This window comes from Castor canadensis, chromosome 3 (genome assembly GCF_047511655.1).
Source record: "Castor canadensis chromosome 3, mCasCan1.hap1v2, whole genome shotgun sequence".
NCBI lineage: Eukaryota > Metazoa > Chordata > Mammalia > Rodentia > Castoridae > Castor > Castor canadensis.
Genome location: NC_133388.1, coordinates 159,854,509 through 159,870,108, shown reverse-complemented (window position 1 = coordinate 159,870,108; position 15,600 = coordinate 159,854,509). Strand labels below are relative to the sequence as shown.

Below are 15,600 nucleotides of genomic sequence, written 5' to 3'. Positions count from 1 at the left end.
TCAGGGTTAGAGATAATTTGAATTTTGGCTTTGGTCTCTCATTATGTCTAGAGTATAATTCTTTAATATTTTAAGGCTTCCCAGGGTTGTGGTAAGTTTAATTTCTAGTCTTTCTTCTTGTTTTTTAAGTCATTTGACAGCTTTCTCTGCTTCTTAGTCTCTTATTCTGTATTCCATAATTTATAGATATTTTGAGAAAAGTGACCTTCATTGCTAGGCTTACTACTTCTTTTCTTTCCTTTTCTCATATGTTGACTCCAGACAAAAGACATTGCTTTTTTATCTTTGCTGATCTTCAAGCAGAGTTTTAAATGTATTTTGTTCAGATATTTTAGTTTTTTCAGTAGGAAAATGGTCTGAATTATCTGTATCTCATGCACCATTATCATTTCTTAAAGTTTAAGGCTTGTTTTAATTGTTAGGGCTTTAATCCAGATGGAATTTACTTTTGTGCATAATGTGAGGAAGGGGTCTATTGTTGGGGAATTTTAATTTGTCATGATACAAAAGCTGTCCAGTTCTCCCTGATTTATATGGCTTTTATTTGGCTTCCCTGTTCTAGCTGTTCTGTTGATATATTTGTCTGCCTGTGCAAGAGAAACATGCTTTTAATTGTACGGTATGTTTGATATAGTATGCAAGTTCTCTTAATTGTCTTTGTTTTTCTTGACCTCCTATATGACTTTTAGACTAACTCATCAAGTTTCACAAAAACCTTTTGTGGGATTTTTTTTCCCTGTTTTTGGTATTGGGATTTGAATTCAGGGCCTTGAGCTTGCTAGGTAAGTGCTCTATCACTTGAGCCATGACCCTGGCCCTTTTTGCTTTCATTTTTCAGGTAAGTTCTTGTGCTTTTGGCCACCTGGCCTCAGATTACGATCCTCCTACTCTGTTTCCTTCTTAGTTGGGATTACAGGTGTGTGGTATCACATCTGGCCTTGCTGGATTTTTTTTAATTGGAATTATATTTAACTAAGAAGTTAATTTGGATTGATTGATATTTTGCCATCCATTGTCATAAATTTCTTTATATTTATTTCTCCATGTAAGCCTTCTTAAAATATATTTGTTTCTAGGGCCTTTGTCATTTTTACTGCTATCATGAATTGTGTCTTTTTTGGGTTATATTTTCTAATTGGTTAATGATGGTGTATAAAGGTACTGTTTTTATATATTCTTATTGTTCACTGTTGCATGCATTCTACTTTGTAGTTGGTCCATCTCTGACTCTGTTGCTTGGTTTTACCAATTAGTCATTTGCTGCTTTACTTTCTATCAAGTAACCTTTTAATCTAATTAATAAGGTCTTACTTGACTTTTTGTGTTGGTTCTTGCCAAATGCTCTCATCCTTCCTGTTGAACTTTTTGGTCATTTTATGAATTTTCACTTTGTCCCTGAAATCCCTGCTCTTTGCTTGGGCTCTGTTAATTGGAATCCACTTTGGAGATACCGGTTTACTCCTTTGCTAGTATTGCCCATGTTTTATTCTCTGTCATGTTGGTTTGTCTAATGGAGCCCTCAAAATGACTTTCTGTGATCATATTCACTGAAGTGAATTCATGCATGGTCTGTTGATGTAAAACTTCATTACAGCTTTAACCTTTACAAATCTAAAAGCTATAAAATCATGATAATTGAAACTATTTTTGTGGTTATCTTAAAATTCTGAATCAAAGCAGCAAAATGTATGTTGAGAAGTTGGTCAGATTGGCGCTCAAATAGACTCAGGAATGAATGTTCTGAATAGGACAGCATAGTCCTAGTCAGACCTAAGACCTTTAACTTAGTTCATTTTATTTTGTATTTACTGAAGATAGCAGCTATTTTATTATTTATTATCTTTTAATGGTTTTTTTATTGTTGTGCTGGCTGGGGGTACATTGTGGCATTTACAGATGTTCTTATAATATATCAAATATATAATATTTGAATTCACCCCCTCCATCATTCTCCTTTATCCCCTTTTGCCCCCCCATTCCTGGAATAGTTTCAATAGGTATCATTTTTCCATTTACATACATGTATGCACAGTATTTGCACTATATTCATCCTCCCATACTCTTTCCCCACTTCTTCCTCCTTCCCACTGATGCCAGTCATCGTCCCCGCTCCCCCACCCAGGACCTCTTCCGCCCTCCTGTTCTCTGATTTTGTAAATGAAAATAAAAAAAAGACCTTTTTTTTAAAAAATTTTTTAATTTAAGATAGCTATACAGGGAGTTTCCTTGTAACATTTCCATGGATATATGTGTTACAACCTGAATTGGCTCATTTGTAGCTATTTTAATAATGACTTTCTTAGAGGAATGGATAGATCAAATTATTTTATTACAGACTTTTCTTTAGGGTCTTACCTTTGCATAATTTGCATATATCAAGTCTCATTATAGAGAAGAGACAAAATTAGGTCATGATGTAGAAAGTTAATAATTGATCTTAGATTTTTTTATTTGTTTTAAAGGCAATGACTCTTAGAATACTACCTAATTAACATACTTTCTGTGGCGTTATGCTTGTATTTGGAAGGAATCTCATTAAAGAAAACGAACTTGTGATTTCAAATTATAGATTACTGTGTTTTTGATCAAATGTTTCCTTTAAAATTAAAAGCATAGGTAAAACCAATGTGATCAAGTAATTGCCTTTCAAAAAAAATTCTGTGTTTTCATCCTAAGTTTAAACTCTGCTTGTCTTTTGTCTTTCTCCTACTTGAACAGTTTCATAACTTGTCACTATTTTGTCATGCCGTGTGGACTAAAGCTTAACAATAAGAATGGGCTCCTAGATTAAAAACTAGATTCATATTTTGGTAATTTTGTGTCTGCTATTACTTCATCCTCTCCTCCACTTTTGAGTGTTCTCAGTTCCTGTCAGTGAATTTGCATCCATGAATTTCTGGTTTTAAATACCATGTCTTGCTGGGTATGGTGGTTCATACCTGTAATCTCAGCGTTCAGGAAACTGAGGTAGAAAGACCATGAGTTTGAAGCCAGTTTGGACTACATAGAAAGTTCAAGGCCAATCTGGACTACATAGCAAGACCCTGTCTCAAAAATCCAACCAAACAAAAATTTGTCTTGTATTTGAAATTCTTTTTTGCTTTTCCAGGTGGTTTGTTCATTGATTAATTAATTGATAAGTCTTTATTGCATATTTGTTCTTACAAATATGTTGTAGAGTAGAGTTGGAGGTAGCTCAAACCATAGGGCACCTGCCTAGCAAACACATAAAGCCATGAGTTCAAACCCCAGTATTGCAAAAACAAACAAATAAACAGAAACAATGACAACCCATAGTAGATGATGCTAATAGTCCTAAGTTTTACTGTTATTTTGCCACTGGGCAGGCTGAGCATCTTTTCATGTATTGACTGTTGTATTTCCTTATTTTGCCTATCCGTTGTCTTTGTTGTTCTTAACTTTTTTTCCCTTAGTTTTCAAGACTTCCTTGACAGTTTACTAATACTTCTCTGAATCTTCGGGTATTGTTTTAAAAGTTATAAAATGAATTATCTGATTGTCAGCATAGATCTTTAAGAAAGTTTTACAATTTGACCTGTACTTTTTCTTTGGTAAACAGCTCGAAAAAGATAAGGATTAAAATTAGGTTAGGGACTATTTTGGTGACTATGACTGAGTTAAATAGTAAAGGGTGGTGATTGTGTCTTATTTAAGTGATGCTTGATATAGGGCCGATCACAGAGGTAGACTTAAGGTAGTGATGAATGGCAATTGTACCTTCAATGGTAGTGGTAACTAGAATTTGGATGAAACCAAATTTGGGTGAAATACCTATATTTCAGTGTGTGATAAATGGCTTTCTGACTCTCCTTGTTGTATTATGACTAGAAATCATTCTTTTTTTGGTTGTACTAGGGTTTGAACTCAGGGCTTCTTACTTGCTAGACAAGTGTTCTGTCGCTTGCACCACTCCACCAGCTCTTTCTGTGTTATGTATTTTCAAGATAGGGTCTTTTAAACTGTTTGCCTGGGCTGACTTTGAACTGTTATCCTCCTGATCCTTGCTTCCTGAGTAGCAAGAATTACAGGCTTGAGCCACTGGTACCTGGCTAAAAATTACTCGTTAGTTAGTATTCATTGAATCTTTTCATTTTGTAAATATGGGAGTGGGGAGATTTGTACCATAGTATATATGATTTAAATTCCAAGTTGTTATAATTGAACTGACAAACACAGCTTACGTACTGAAACTGGAGTTTTGGACCTGTGCCCCAAACTCTTGGTATTCCATACATCAGATCTGGCCACTTGCCCTATACACCAAATGAAGAGGTATGGTGAAGGGCAGAGAAAGGAGATTTATTACATGGCTCAGGACATGCAGTGGGAAGAGGCTGAGTAAGCACTCAGACCATCTTCAGCCTTCTTTGAGGTACAGTCATGACCTTTAGGTTTAAGTAGGCAAAAAAAACTGGGAGCAGGGGACAAAAGGTTAAACAGTGTTCTGGTTGACAATGATCTCAATCCAAGGGTTCCAAGAAGGATTCCAGAGAAGTTGTTATCACTGTCTTCACTCGAAGGGAGCAATCTGGTTCCCATGAGATGATTACTCCTGCTCTAGGCTGCAGCCTCATCATTATAGGTAGTTGTTCTCATTTGGAGGGGTGGTCTATCTTGCAAGGCTCTGCTGTTCCTTAGGGGTAGTTTCAGTCCCTTGTCATAAGATGTTATGGATCATTCCTGTCTTTTTTGATTCCAAAGTGGCTGTAGAAGAGAATGACTCAGAGCAAAGGACAATAGGTATATAGTGGAGACAGAGATGCCAAGCTTTTCTCCTGTTTTTTTAGTTAATGCATGGACCCAAGTAAGAGGCCAGTGCTTTTCAGCAAAAGTAGTTTAAGAACCTCTTACAGTATTGGGATCATATAAATTTAGTATCTTTTTTTCCCCCCTCAGTATTTAAAAATCATCTTTTAATTATGGTGAAACCTCTTTGTAGATAATCTGGCTGTGTTATCCTATTCTTGTAAATCATGGTTAGTCATTATGTAGTGTTTGGGAGAAGAGTAGTTGTGGTTGCCTTCCCCAGGAGTTTTAATATATTGTTCTTGGAAGTATTCTAAATGCTTAGCATAGCTACTGACACCTAGCATGCCTTTGATAAATGTTTATTGAATTGAAACAGGATCAATTTCTTGACTGCTTATTCTGTGATTATAAAATGACCCTACCCATTTATTTGGTGTTATATAAATAAGTTGTAATTTGCGTGACTGCTGCAATTTGGTATTACTAATGTGGATTATTGAGTAGATATGGCCATATACCAAAGAAAGGCCATAGAAAGCTATGCTTTCTGGTAACCTTGGTATGGGTGAAATATCAGGATATATTGCATGAGTTCCCTGATTTTTACAAAAGTTTTGTAATATTTCTGTGCTTAATTTTTTTTTGCCATAGGCTCTCTTTCATTCATGGAAAAGAGCACTGCAGTCTTGTTAGTATGTTACTTTTTTGGAGCAGCAAAGTGTTTTCGAATTCAGTATATTTGTGGGAATAATATTTGAAAGTTTCCTTGTGAGGAATTTTTTAAAAAAAATTATTAGATGCCATTTAATATTTCTAAACATATTCATCTCAAATGTTACATACTGCAAAGTAGAAATGTACAACTGTGAAACTGAATCTTTTAAAAGATAAGTTATATTTTTGATTAGAGGCTTTCAAAATGGTCCTTATATAATTGTAAAGTTATGCTTTGACATATGGAAGAAATAGAGTCTGTGTCTTAGATGTTTATTGTATACTTGAAAACTGAGAAATTGCCTAAGGTTATTCTTTCTTATTTAGACTCATTTTTTGCTTTGACCACTTGTTCTAATTCAACTTGGTATAGTAGAAATAGAATTAACTATAGATTTTACTTTTGGTTCTTTTACAAACTAGTTTTATAGTCCAGGGAAAATCATTTAACTGATAAGGACTTCAGTTTCCTCATCTGTTGAGTAAAAAAATAACATTTATAAAGTGCTTTGCATTTTACTTGACAACTTTATTTACATGTCAGTGGAATGGGACGGTTCAAAACATATTTATTGATCTAGGCCCAGTGTGATTCTCTGGAGGTGCAAAAAAGTCTCTTTTTTGTTTTTCTATTGTTTACACACTATGAGGTAGCAGGTATGTCATCTAGTAAAGTATGTACAAAGCTAAATTCAGTCTGTAAAGAGAGTTCTGTGGCAACAAAAAAGGAGAAGCACTTAGGCTAACCTAGTTCAAGAGAAAGAGAATCACTTAGCAGATTCTTGAAAGAGTAGGAGTCACTGAATATGAACTAAAAGGACAGTGTTTAGGTTTTTTTTTTTGTGGTGGAACTGGGGTTTGAACTTAGTAGGCAGTCACTCTACTGCTTGAGCCATACCTCCAGCCCTTTTCGTTCTGGTTATTTATTTATTTATTTTTTCAGTACTGAGGCTTGAACTCAGGGCCTTCACTTTGGGCCACTCCATCAGCCCTTTTTTTGTGGTAGGTTTTTCTCGAGATAGGGTCTTGTGGAACTGTTTGCCCAGGCTGGCTTTGAACCATGATCTTCCTGATCTCTGCCTCCTTAGTAGCTAGGATTACAGGCGTGAGCCACTTGTGCCCCGCTGTTCTGGTTTTTTTTTTGAGTGGGTCTTGCTTTATGCCCAGGTTGGCCTGGACCACAATTCTGTATGTATGCTTCCCACAGCAGCTGAGATTACAAGCACATACCAACGCACACAGGCTTTTCTTTTGAGATGGGGTCTTCTCTCCCCTCCTCACTGGCTTTGAAAAGTGATCCTCCCAACAGCCTCCCAAGTAGCTAGGATTGCAGGTATGAGCCACTGGCACCTGACTTTTTTGCATTTTATCTCTAGCTTCTGGATGGCACTTAGCATATAGAATGCTTAGTAAATATTTGTTGAAGGATTGAATGAATAAATGAATGAATTGATAAGAAAGGGCAGAGGACATCTTAGAAGAGGAAATTAAGGTATGCCAATATTTTATTTCCATTTCTAAAGGTCCAATGTCATAGGTGACACAAAAGATAAAGTTCTCAGTATCTGGTTCAAATGGGTTTCTTTTCTCATACTTAATCAATTGCTTAAAATCATTGCCACATTTTAGGTGATGGTTCTCTGTGAGAATCATGTTGTTGTTACAAAATTTCTTGTTTTTCCTACTTTTTTCATGTTAAAAAGGCAATATATGCCATCTTTATGATATTGCTAATGTCTGTCAGCTTCTTACTAATTTTATCTGTTTCTTAAAATATATGTGATACTTCTTCCAGAAGTTTTCTTTTGGATTTCCTGATTTCTTTTTCTAATGTAGACTCATTGCTTTTTAGGTCTGCTGTACAGCTGCATCCTTGGAATTTCTTTTCACTGGATTCCTGGGTTAGTGCCACCATTTTCTTATATATTTCCTGTTTCCTTTTGTTTCTCACCTTTGTTTTTCATTCTAACTAAATTGGCTTCTTTATGATAGAAGAATAAGAGGTCAACTATTTGAGTCCTTGCATATCTGAAAACATCTTTAATTTGCTTTTATGTTTGCTTGATTGTGTGGAATTTTAAATAGAAAATAATTTTCTCTCAGATCCTTGAGATTTTTCTCAGTTGTGTTTTAGGATCCTGCCAGAGGATCGTAGTGCCTGTCAGTCTTCTTATTTGAGGGTCTTTCCTTCCCCCTTGGAAAATTTTGGACTTTCCTTTTAATCCTTATGTTTCTGGTATTTCACAAGGATATGCTGCAGTATGAGTCCTTTTTATTAGTTATAGTCAGCATTTGATAGTTCCTTTCAATATAAACTCTTATCTTCCTTCAGCTTTGATAATTTCCCTCTATTTTCTTCATTGGATGGTTGAATCTCTTGATCTATAGTTATATCTATACATAGAGATATACATTTTTCTGTCTCTGTGTTTTTGCCTTTTTTGGGGGGAGGTGGAGATAATTTATTCTACTTTATTTTCTGTCCCTTTTAACCAAACTTTGTTACTTCAGTTATACTTTAATTTTCAAGAGCTCTTTCTTTTTAAATTACTTCTTTTCCATAACACAGTGATGCTGATACATGGATGCAAAAACTTTTCAAATTGGTATAAGAATAATAGGTTTTTTATTATTATTATTATTTTATTTTTGATAGGGTCTTGTGCTTTTTTTTTTATTCTTTTATTCATATGTGCATACATTGTTTGGATCATTTCTCCCCCCTGCCCTCCTCCCCCACTCTGTTCCCCCTTCTCCCCTCAGTTCCAGGCAGGTTCTGTTCTGCCTTTATCACTAGTTTTGTTGAAGAAAAGAGACAAGCCTAATAAGGAAGACAAAGCATTTTTGCTAGTTGAGTTGAGGATAGCTGTACAGAAATGTTCCTAGCATTGCTTTCGTGTACACGTGTTATGACCCATGTTGATTCATCTCTAACTGATCTTTACCCTGGTTACTGATCCCCTTCTCATGATAACTTCTGTTGCTTTTAAGGTTTCTATATTAGTTCCTCTGGAGTGGGGATATCAAACACTTTCATGTTTTGGATTTTCTGCCTATTCCTATATCTCCCTTATGTGCTCTCCCCTTGTCATGTGATCCAAGTCCAACCACATTGCTGCATTTGCCCTAGATCTAAAGTCTGCATATGAGGGAGAACATACGATTTTTGGTCTTCTGAGCTTGGCTGACCTCACTCAGAATGATGTTCTCTAGTTCCATCCATTTAGCTGCAAATGATAAGATTTCATTCTTCTTCATGACTGAGTAAAATTCAATTGTGTACAAGAACCACATTTTCTTGATCCGTTCATCAATAGTGGGGCATCTTGGTTGTTTCCATAACTTGGCTATTGTGAATAGTGCTGCAGTAAACATGGGAAGAGTAATAGGTTTTTAAAAATGTTATTTCCTTTTTCTTGAATCATCACTTTCATTTAATTTTGTGTCAGTATTGGGGAATGAACTTGGGCCTCACAGTTGCTAGGCAAGTGCTGGATCACTTGAGCCAGGTCTCTAGTCCCTGAATTATCTCCTTTTCCCTGGGGTTATTGTTTCACTTGTTTCATTGGGACAGTGTTTTTTGACTGACAGTCATACTGTGAGGGGAATGGGTTGGGAGCTTATTCTTTGAGGGTAGAGCCACAAAGGCTATTTGTTCATTTTCTTTAGAGAGGACTCAACTGCCATTGTTTTGTTCTGTTCTGTTTTGGAGATTAGTGCCAAAATGTATGTACTGCTTGCACTTGAGAGTAGGTGCAGACTGAGCCAGTTCTTGTTTCATTTTCTTCTTTTCAGTTTCCATGGAAAAAGCAAACTACCTCCCCATCACTTTTTTACTCATGCCTTTTCCCCATATGTTGCTCAGCTTGAAGTTTTTTGTTCCACATCCTTTCTTTGTCTGCCCTTGACTGTGACTTCTTCCGTGGAAATGTTCACAAATTTATTAGACTTTTCTGTGTTGAACCTGCTCTTATTTATTTTGTTTAAATATATTCTCTTACAGTGAGTTTGGTGGAGTTTGAGAGAAGGAGAGACAAATAACTAACTTTAAATTCAAATTAGGTAGGTGTTATTCTACCCCTACCCTTGTTGCCAGACGTATACTTCATATACTTTCATGCTCTTGAACTCAGATATTTCATTTAGTATAACTACTTTGAGGGTAATTTGATAATCTCTTATAATCGAGTATGTATATATTCTAGGATCCATCCAGTTTTGAGAAATCTCAGTACGGTTGTACAATGAAACAAAAATGTTGTCAAAGTAGAAAATTAGAAGCAAATTTAAAAGTTGATTAGCACTAGTTCCTGGACTAGATAATTACTATGATTTTTTTTCGGTTTCCATAAGTTATAGCTCTCTTGTGTAGCTCTGGTTTCTGTTTGAAACCTTCCCAGATTACTCATTATACAATTGTACATTAAAATACCAAATGAGTATTCAGTTTGTTGTATTAGAGAACTTTTTAGAATCTGCCTTACCAGGATAAAATCTATTTCTGTGTTATTGGATGGTGTGGGGAGAACAAGACTAATGGAGAGGAAATTCCAGACTAAAGAGAGAAACTTTTAAGCAGTATGTATCCCCCACCACCGTACCCCCACCCCCAGGCAAGGTTTGCCACACATTTGTCATTTTATAATCAGAAAGTTCAGTTTTCTTTGATTACAAGATTTTTAGATGTATAAAAGGACACATGAAGACCATTCTGCTTGGTAAACTGATACTTTACTGATAGTTTTAGCAGTGATATTTGTTTCAACTCCAGTGTCAGGCATTTGGTAGGTATTGTAAGAACAGTTCTTTCATGATACCTCTTTACATACCAGGTACTTTCCTAAATATATCACTTTATGTATATTATTGCATTTAATCCTCATGAGGATTTGATAACTCTAAGAGGTAAAAAACTATTATAAACCCATTTTCTACATGAGGAATGGAATCAAAGAGAGGTAAAGAATATTATAGGGAAAGAAAGGGCTGAAATTATAGCTATTGTGGAATTGAGATATAGTTAAGAGCACAGAATCTGGAGCCAGAATGTCTTGGTTTGAATCCTGCCTGTACTGAATACTGTGAACTTGGGCAAGGTTTTAAAACTTCTTGTGGCTTATTTTCTTCATCTGCATTAAATGAGACAAGAAGACTACCCTATCATTGAGACTTTTAAAGATTACATGTATATGAAGTGTCAAGAGTGGCACCTGACACATAAAAAGCCTTATGTGTATTTGCTGTTGATATTGTTAACATCTTCATATCTCATTTAACTAGATGGGAGTGTGTTCACATTGTGAACATTATCAAGATGTGTTTTGGTAGAGTAATACAGAGCAGTATGGAATCAAGGACAGAATACTAGCACTTACCATTGGTATTTTGAATTGTTAATGAAGGAAGTGTATACTCTATAAGATAGATTACATTTTTAGGAACAGAGAGAGTTTCTTTAATAGAATCAGTAACTATTCAGAATGTGCTAGGATATTTTATCCTAGTGCCCCTAGAACTAATACCTTGCATTTAATGGCTTTTATAGTAAAATTTTGATTTTTGGTACTTAAAAATACATTCTCTGCCATACTGTTAATCATATGCTTCTTCAAACAGATTTTTTTGTTGTTGTTGTTGGTGAAGGCACACCATATTCTTATTATTAAGGTTTATTTGGCTTGATTTAATGTCATTGGTAATAATAGTTGTCTTTTTGATATATGTGGCTTTCTGTTCCATAAAGTGCTTTTTGGGGTCTTTTTTTGCTTCTGTGTTACTGGGCTAATTCATGTTTGACTTTCTTAATCACTTTGTTGCATGTTCTCCCTTTGTGTAATAGATACTATTTCTTATGGATTTACAGCTCCTTACATATTGAGTACTTTTTTGTTGTCTTCTGATCTCTTTTTCAGGAATCTTTTCATGTGGGAAAGGATTTTAAAATGTCTACCCACTGACCATTTTCACAGAAGAGTATCAGTTCTCTGCAGATCAAGGGATTATAAGCAGCGTGTATATGTGTGTATTTACATGTGGTGTAAATAGTGAAAAGCTTTCATTTTGTATCACTAGTTCTGGGACTTTATGATAGATTATTAATCTTTTTTTCTTTGCCAGACATGTGCAATCCAGATTTCATGAAAGAAAACCTCTCTGTGTCCTCTTGTATATAATAACTAAGTTCAAATATTCTTGTTATGTCTCCTAGTATATGTACTTTGTGTTAAACAGAAGATTTGTGCTTTCCTGAAAGAGTCCCATTACTTTTTTTACTATTTAAAACTTTGAATGTATTATACTCTGAACTCTCCTCTTTTGGGTGAGATGATGCAGAACAGTGAGGGGTGAAGGGAGTTACCAAGCTGCTGTGCTGTTTTTCCCAGTGTTTTCTTCATTTTGAATACCTGAGAGCCCTGCTAAGTTGTGGTCTTTTTCTTGAAAGAGAGGGATACAGGGAGGGGAATTTTAGTTGGAAATTTTAGTATGAAGCTTGATGGATTTTCAGATAAAATCTTACATGCAAACTTATATTACTTTTTTCAGTAAGGGATTTTGGTCACTACTCTTTGTGATTATGTAATGTATGTCGTAAAAACTAATAGAAGCTGAAATATTCATGTTCTGTAAAATGAAGTATAAATGAAATATTAATGCAATTTGACATAGAGATTTATTAGGTGGAAGAGGTGGTAGTAGGATAATGAAGACAAAAAGGAGACATTTTTATATATATTTATTTATTTTTTATGTGTTCATGTTCCTTTTAGAAACACATTTATTCTACTTTTCCTACCCCCAGTTATTTTCCTTTTGCTTGGGGGTACAGAATAGAAATCAGTTCAGAGGTCACATACTGTTATATATCTGGAATAACCTTTAGCATTTCTGGGGTTAGTGGTTTGTACAAAGTACATACTCTTCACCAGGAACTTCCCCTCTCCTTGGTATTAACTTCAGGTTTACTACACCAGTTTCAACTGTTGGTTATAAGTTGCAGAAAATGTGGCCTAAGCATTCTGTCTTAATCCAGAAAGGGAATTTGTTTCTAACCTAACTAAAAAATCTTTGCAAAGTTAGTTTTTTTGCAGCATTTGATTAGGGGTGATAGGAATTACTTGAATTCATCTCTTTGTTCTGATACTTCTTTATTCATTCCACTCTCCCACAGACTCTCCCCTTATAGTTACAAGATTACAGTCACAATTTCCTGGATTATATACCTTTCTAGTTGAAATTTAGTAGAAAAGAGTGGTCGTCTTGTGCCTTATTGGATCAAAATGGGTTTTGCCTTTCTCTGAGAACATCATTGTGGCTACTGGAATGTGATGTGATAATTGGCTTCTTACACCTAGATCATGTACCCAAATGGATCAAAATGGGTTTTGCCTTTCTCTGAGGACATCATTGTGGCCACTGGAATGTGATGTGATAATTGGCTTCTTACACCTAGATCATGTACCCAAACTGGAGCCAGGATAACTAGTAGAAATACATGATGTGAGTATAGGTAAGTAGTGACTTCCTAAAAGGAAATCAGAGTATTAGCAAAGAGAAGGGTTGAATGGGTGCTGGACTGGCAAAAAATAAATATGTTTCCATATATTTACTAAACCAAAAAACAAAAGAAAAGTCAAAAACAAAATAACCAAAAATACATCAAGAATAAAAAAGAAACAATTAAAAAAAACCTCTCTAGAGCTAGTAGAGTGGTTCAAGTGGTAGAGTACCTGCTTGGCAAGTACGAAGCCTTGAGTTCAAGTCCCAGTACCACCAAAAAACTCCAATCCCAGAATATCTCTAGATATCTGTACACTGCTGTTTATTGCAGCACTATTCATATCAGTTTAGGTGCCCAACGACCGATGAATGAGTTAAAAAATGTGGTATATATCCACAGTGGAGAGAAATTTTGTCATTTGCAGGAAAATGGATGGTTCTGGAGATGATCACTTTGCGTGAGATAAGCCAAACTCAAAAAGCCATTTATTGAATATTTTTGCTCATATATGGAATTTAGACCTAAAATGATGATGACGATGATGATGATGATGATGATGATGATGATGATGATGATGATGACAGGACATGAGTATAAAAGGGTACTGGCCAGGAGATGATCAATAAGAGATGGAAGAAGAAAGGAGAGTGGACTGGGGGAAGGTAAGGTAAAGATGATCAAAGTATGTTATATATATATATGAAGACAGCATAATGAAACCCATCAAATACTGTTTGAAAAATGGCCAGAGAAGGCAGGGAGGGTTAAGGGAATATAATTGAGGGATAACCTTGTTCAAAGTATACTGCATGCATCTGTGGAATTACCACAATGTACTATTAATGTATGCTAAAGAGTAAGTTTTACTAAAAGGCAGAAAACAAACAAACCCCCACTCTCTAAAATATCTGAGATAGAACTAGAGAGCATTATGTTAAATGAAGCAGACAGAAAGGCAAATATTGTATGTTCTCTGTCAATGCAGAATCTTTAAAAATGAATAACAGGAATGTGAACCAGGTCCCTTCAAGAGGGGTGGGTACTAGTGGGATGAGGGAGGGCAAAAGAAGAGGGTGAAGGTGTGTGTGTGTGTGGGGTGAATATATTTGAAGTACTTTATAACCATGAATGAAAATAGATCTATGAACCTGTTGAAATTGTTTTGAAGGGGCTGAGGAGATGAAAGGGAATGATAGAGGGGTGAATTTGATTGAGGTATATTATATGAATATGTGGAAACCTCTTTGTACAAATAATATATGATAAAAAGAAATAAGATAAATATATAAATAAAAATTATCTAAAAAACCCCAAAACAAGAACAAAACCAAAATGAATGTTAAACTTTGAAAGACATTGAGTATCAAAGCTGTTGAGCCCTTACCTCTTTCTTCTGTTATAATAAAGGATGGTAAGGTTGATGTTTCTCATAGAGTCTTTTGCTGCTATGTCAGCAGTAAATGTTTATTTTAAGAATTCTCCTAGAAAGTCTACTCCAAGTCTACCAGAGTGGCTTGATGTGGTGTTATTTCTGGTATCCTTAGCCCCTTCTCTTAAAACAATTTTCTCAGCCTCTGTATTGATTGGTTCCATACTTCAATCTTAGAAGAATGTGTTAGCTTTTCACCGCTGTAACAAAAACTTAAGGGAGAAGCTGGGGTCATGGCTCAAGTGGTAGAGCACCTGCCTAGCAAATGCAAGTCCCTGAGTTCAAGCCCCAGTACTCGAAGAAAGGGAGGGAGGGAGGGAGAGAAGGAGGGAGAAGAAGAAAAGAAAGTTAAGAGAGGAAAGATTCATTTGGCTTATGGCTTCAGTCCATAGGCAGCTAGATCCATTGCTTTGAGGCCTGTGGCAAGACAGAAATTTCATGGTGGAAAATGACTTTCTGCTTACTTCATGGCAGCCAGAAATAGCAGAGGGAGAGGGAGATAGAGAACACAGGATATCCTTTAAAGTCATGCCTCCAGTAATCTGCTTCCTTAAACTTGGCCTACCTTTTGGCTATGAACTCATCTCTTATGATCTAGTCATGTCTCAATGGAGCCATGAGCTGGAAATGACCCTGTCAGCACATGAGCGTTTTGGGGGGGACTCTTCATATCCCAAAAAAAGTGAGACCATTTGTATAGGAAGTGATACTTTTGCTGCTTATTTGGTGCCTCCCATGGAGTAAGATTGAGATCTGAGTGTTCTTCACACTTGCTTCTTGAAGTTCCAAGTCACAGCATAAAAACTAATGGAAACTAAAGCATTGTATAGACTATTAGAATTTTTTCATAGCAATCATGTGCCACCATGTCTTAATCTCTGATTAAATACACCATACGCATCATGTTTCATTAAATCTCTTCTAAATATTTTGATTGGATTATCAACACTTTATAATTTTTTTCATGTTACAATATAGTCACCTGAATGGACTGTCTCTTCTACATTAACTAAGTAAATTGATTTAATAAAGGTGTTTCCTTGGCTTCCCTTACTGGTAAGTTGCCCAGTTTTCACCTTTGTTGCTATTCTTCTTGGCTTTTCTCCCAGTTATATTTCTCTCTCATCAGTCAGACCTGCCTTCATATATTTTGTTTTCATGTGGTACATTCTTCTCTGGGCAGAGTGCC

At 35.6% G+C, this 15,600-nt stretch overlaps 1 protein-coding gene across 6 annotated transcripts in view; it reads left to right on the top strand.

Moving 5' to 3' along the window:
• The window catches only part of Stk3 (serine/threonine kinase 3), a 313,658-nt gene that overhangs the window by 65,297 nt on the left and 232,761 nt on the right, over positions 1–15,600 (top strand). The window contains exon 4 of one of the 6 annotated variants that reach the window (XM_074068900.1): positions 7,337–7,385. The exons of the other annotated variants lie outside the window; for them this stretch is intronic. Within the exon in view, the coding sequence (XP_073925001.1) occupies positions 7,337–7,385 (49 nt within the window). The remainder of the gene's footprint in view (positions 1–7,336; positions 7,386–15,600) is intronic. 6 annotated transcript variants of the gene reach the window in all.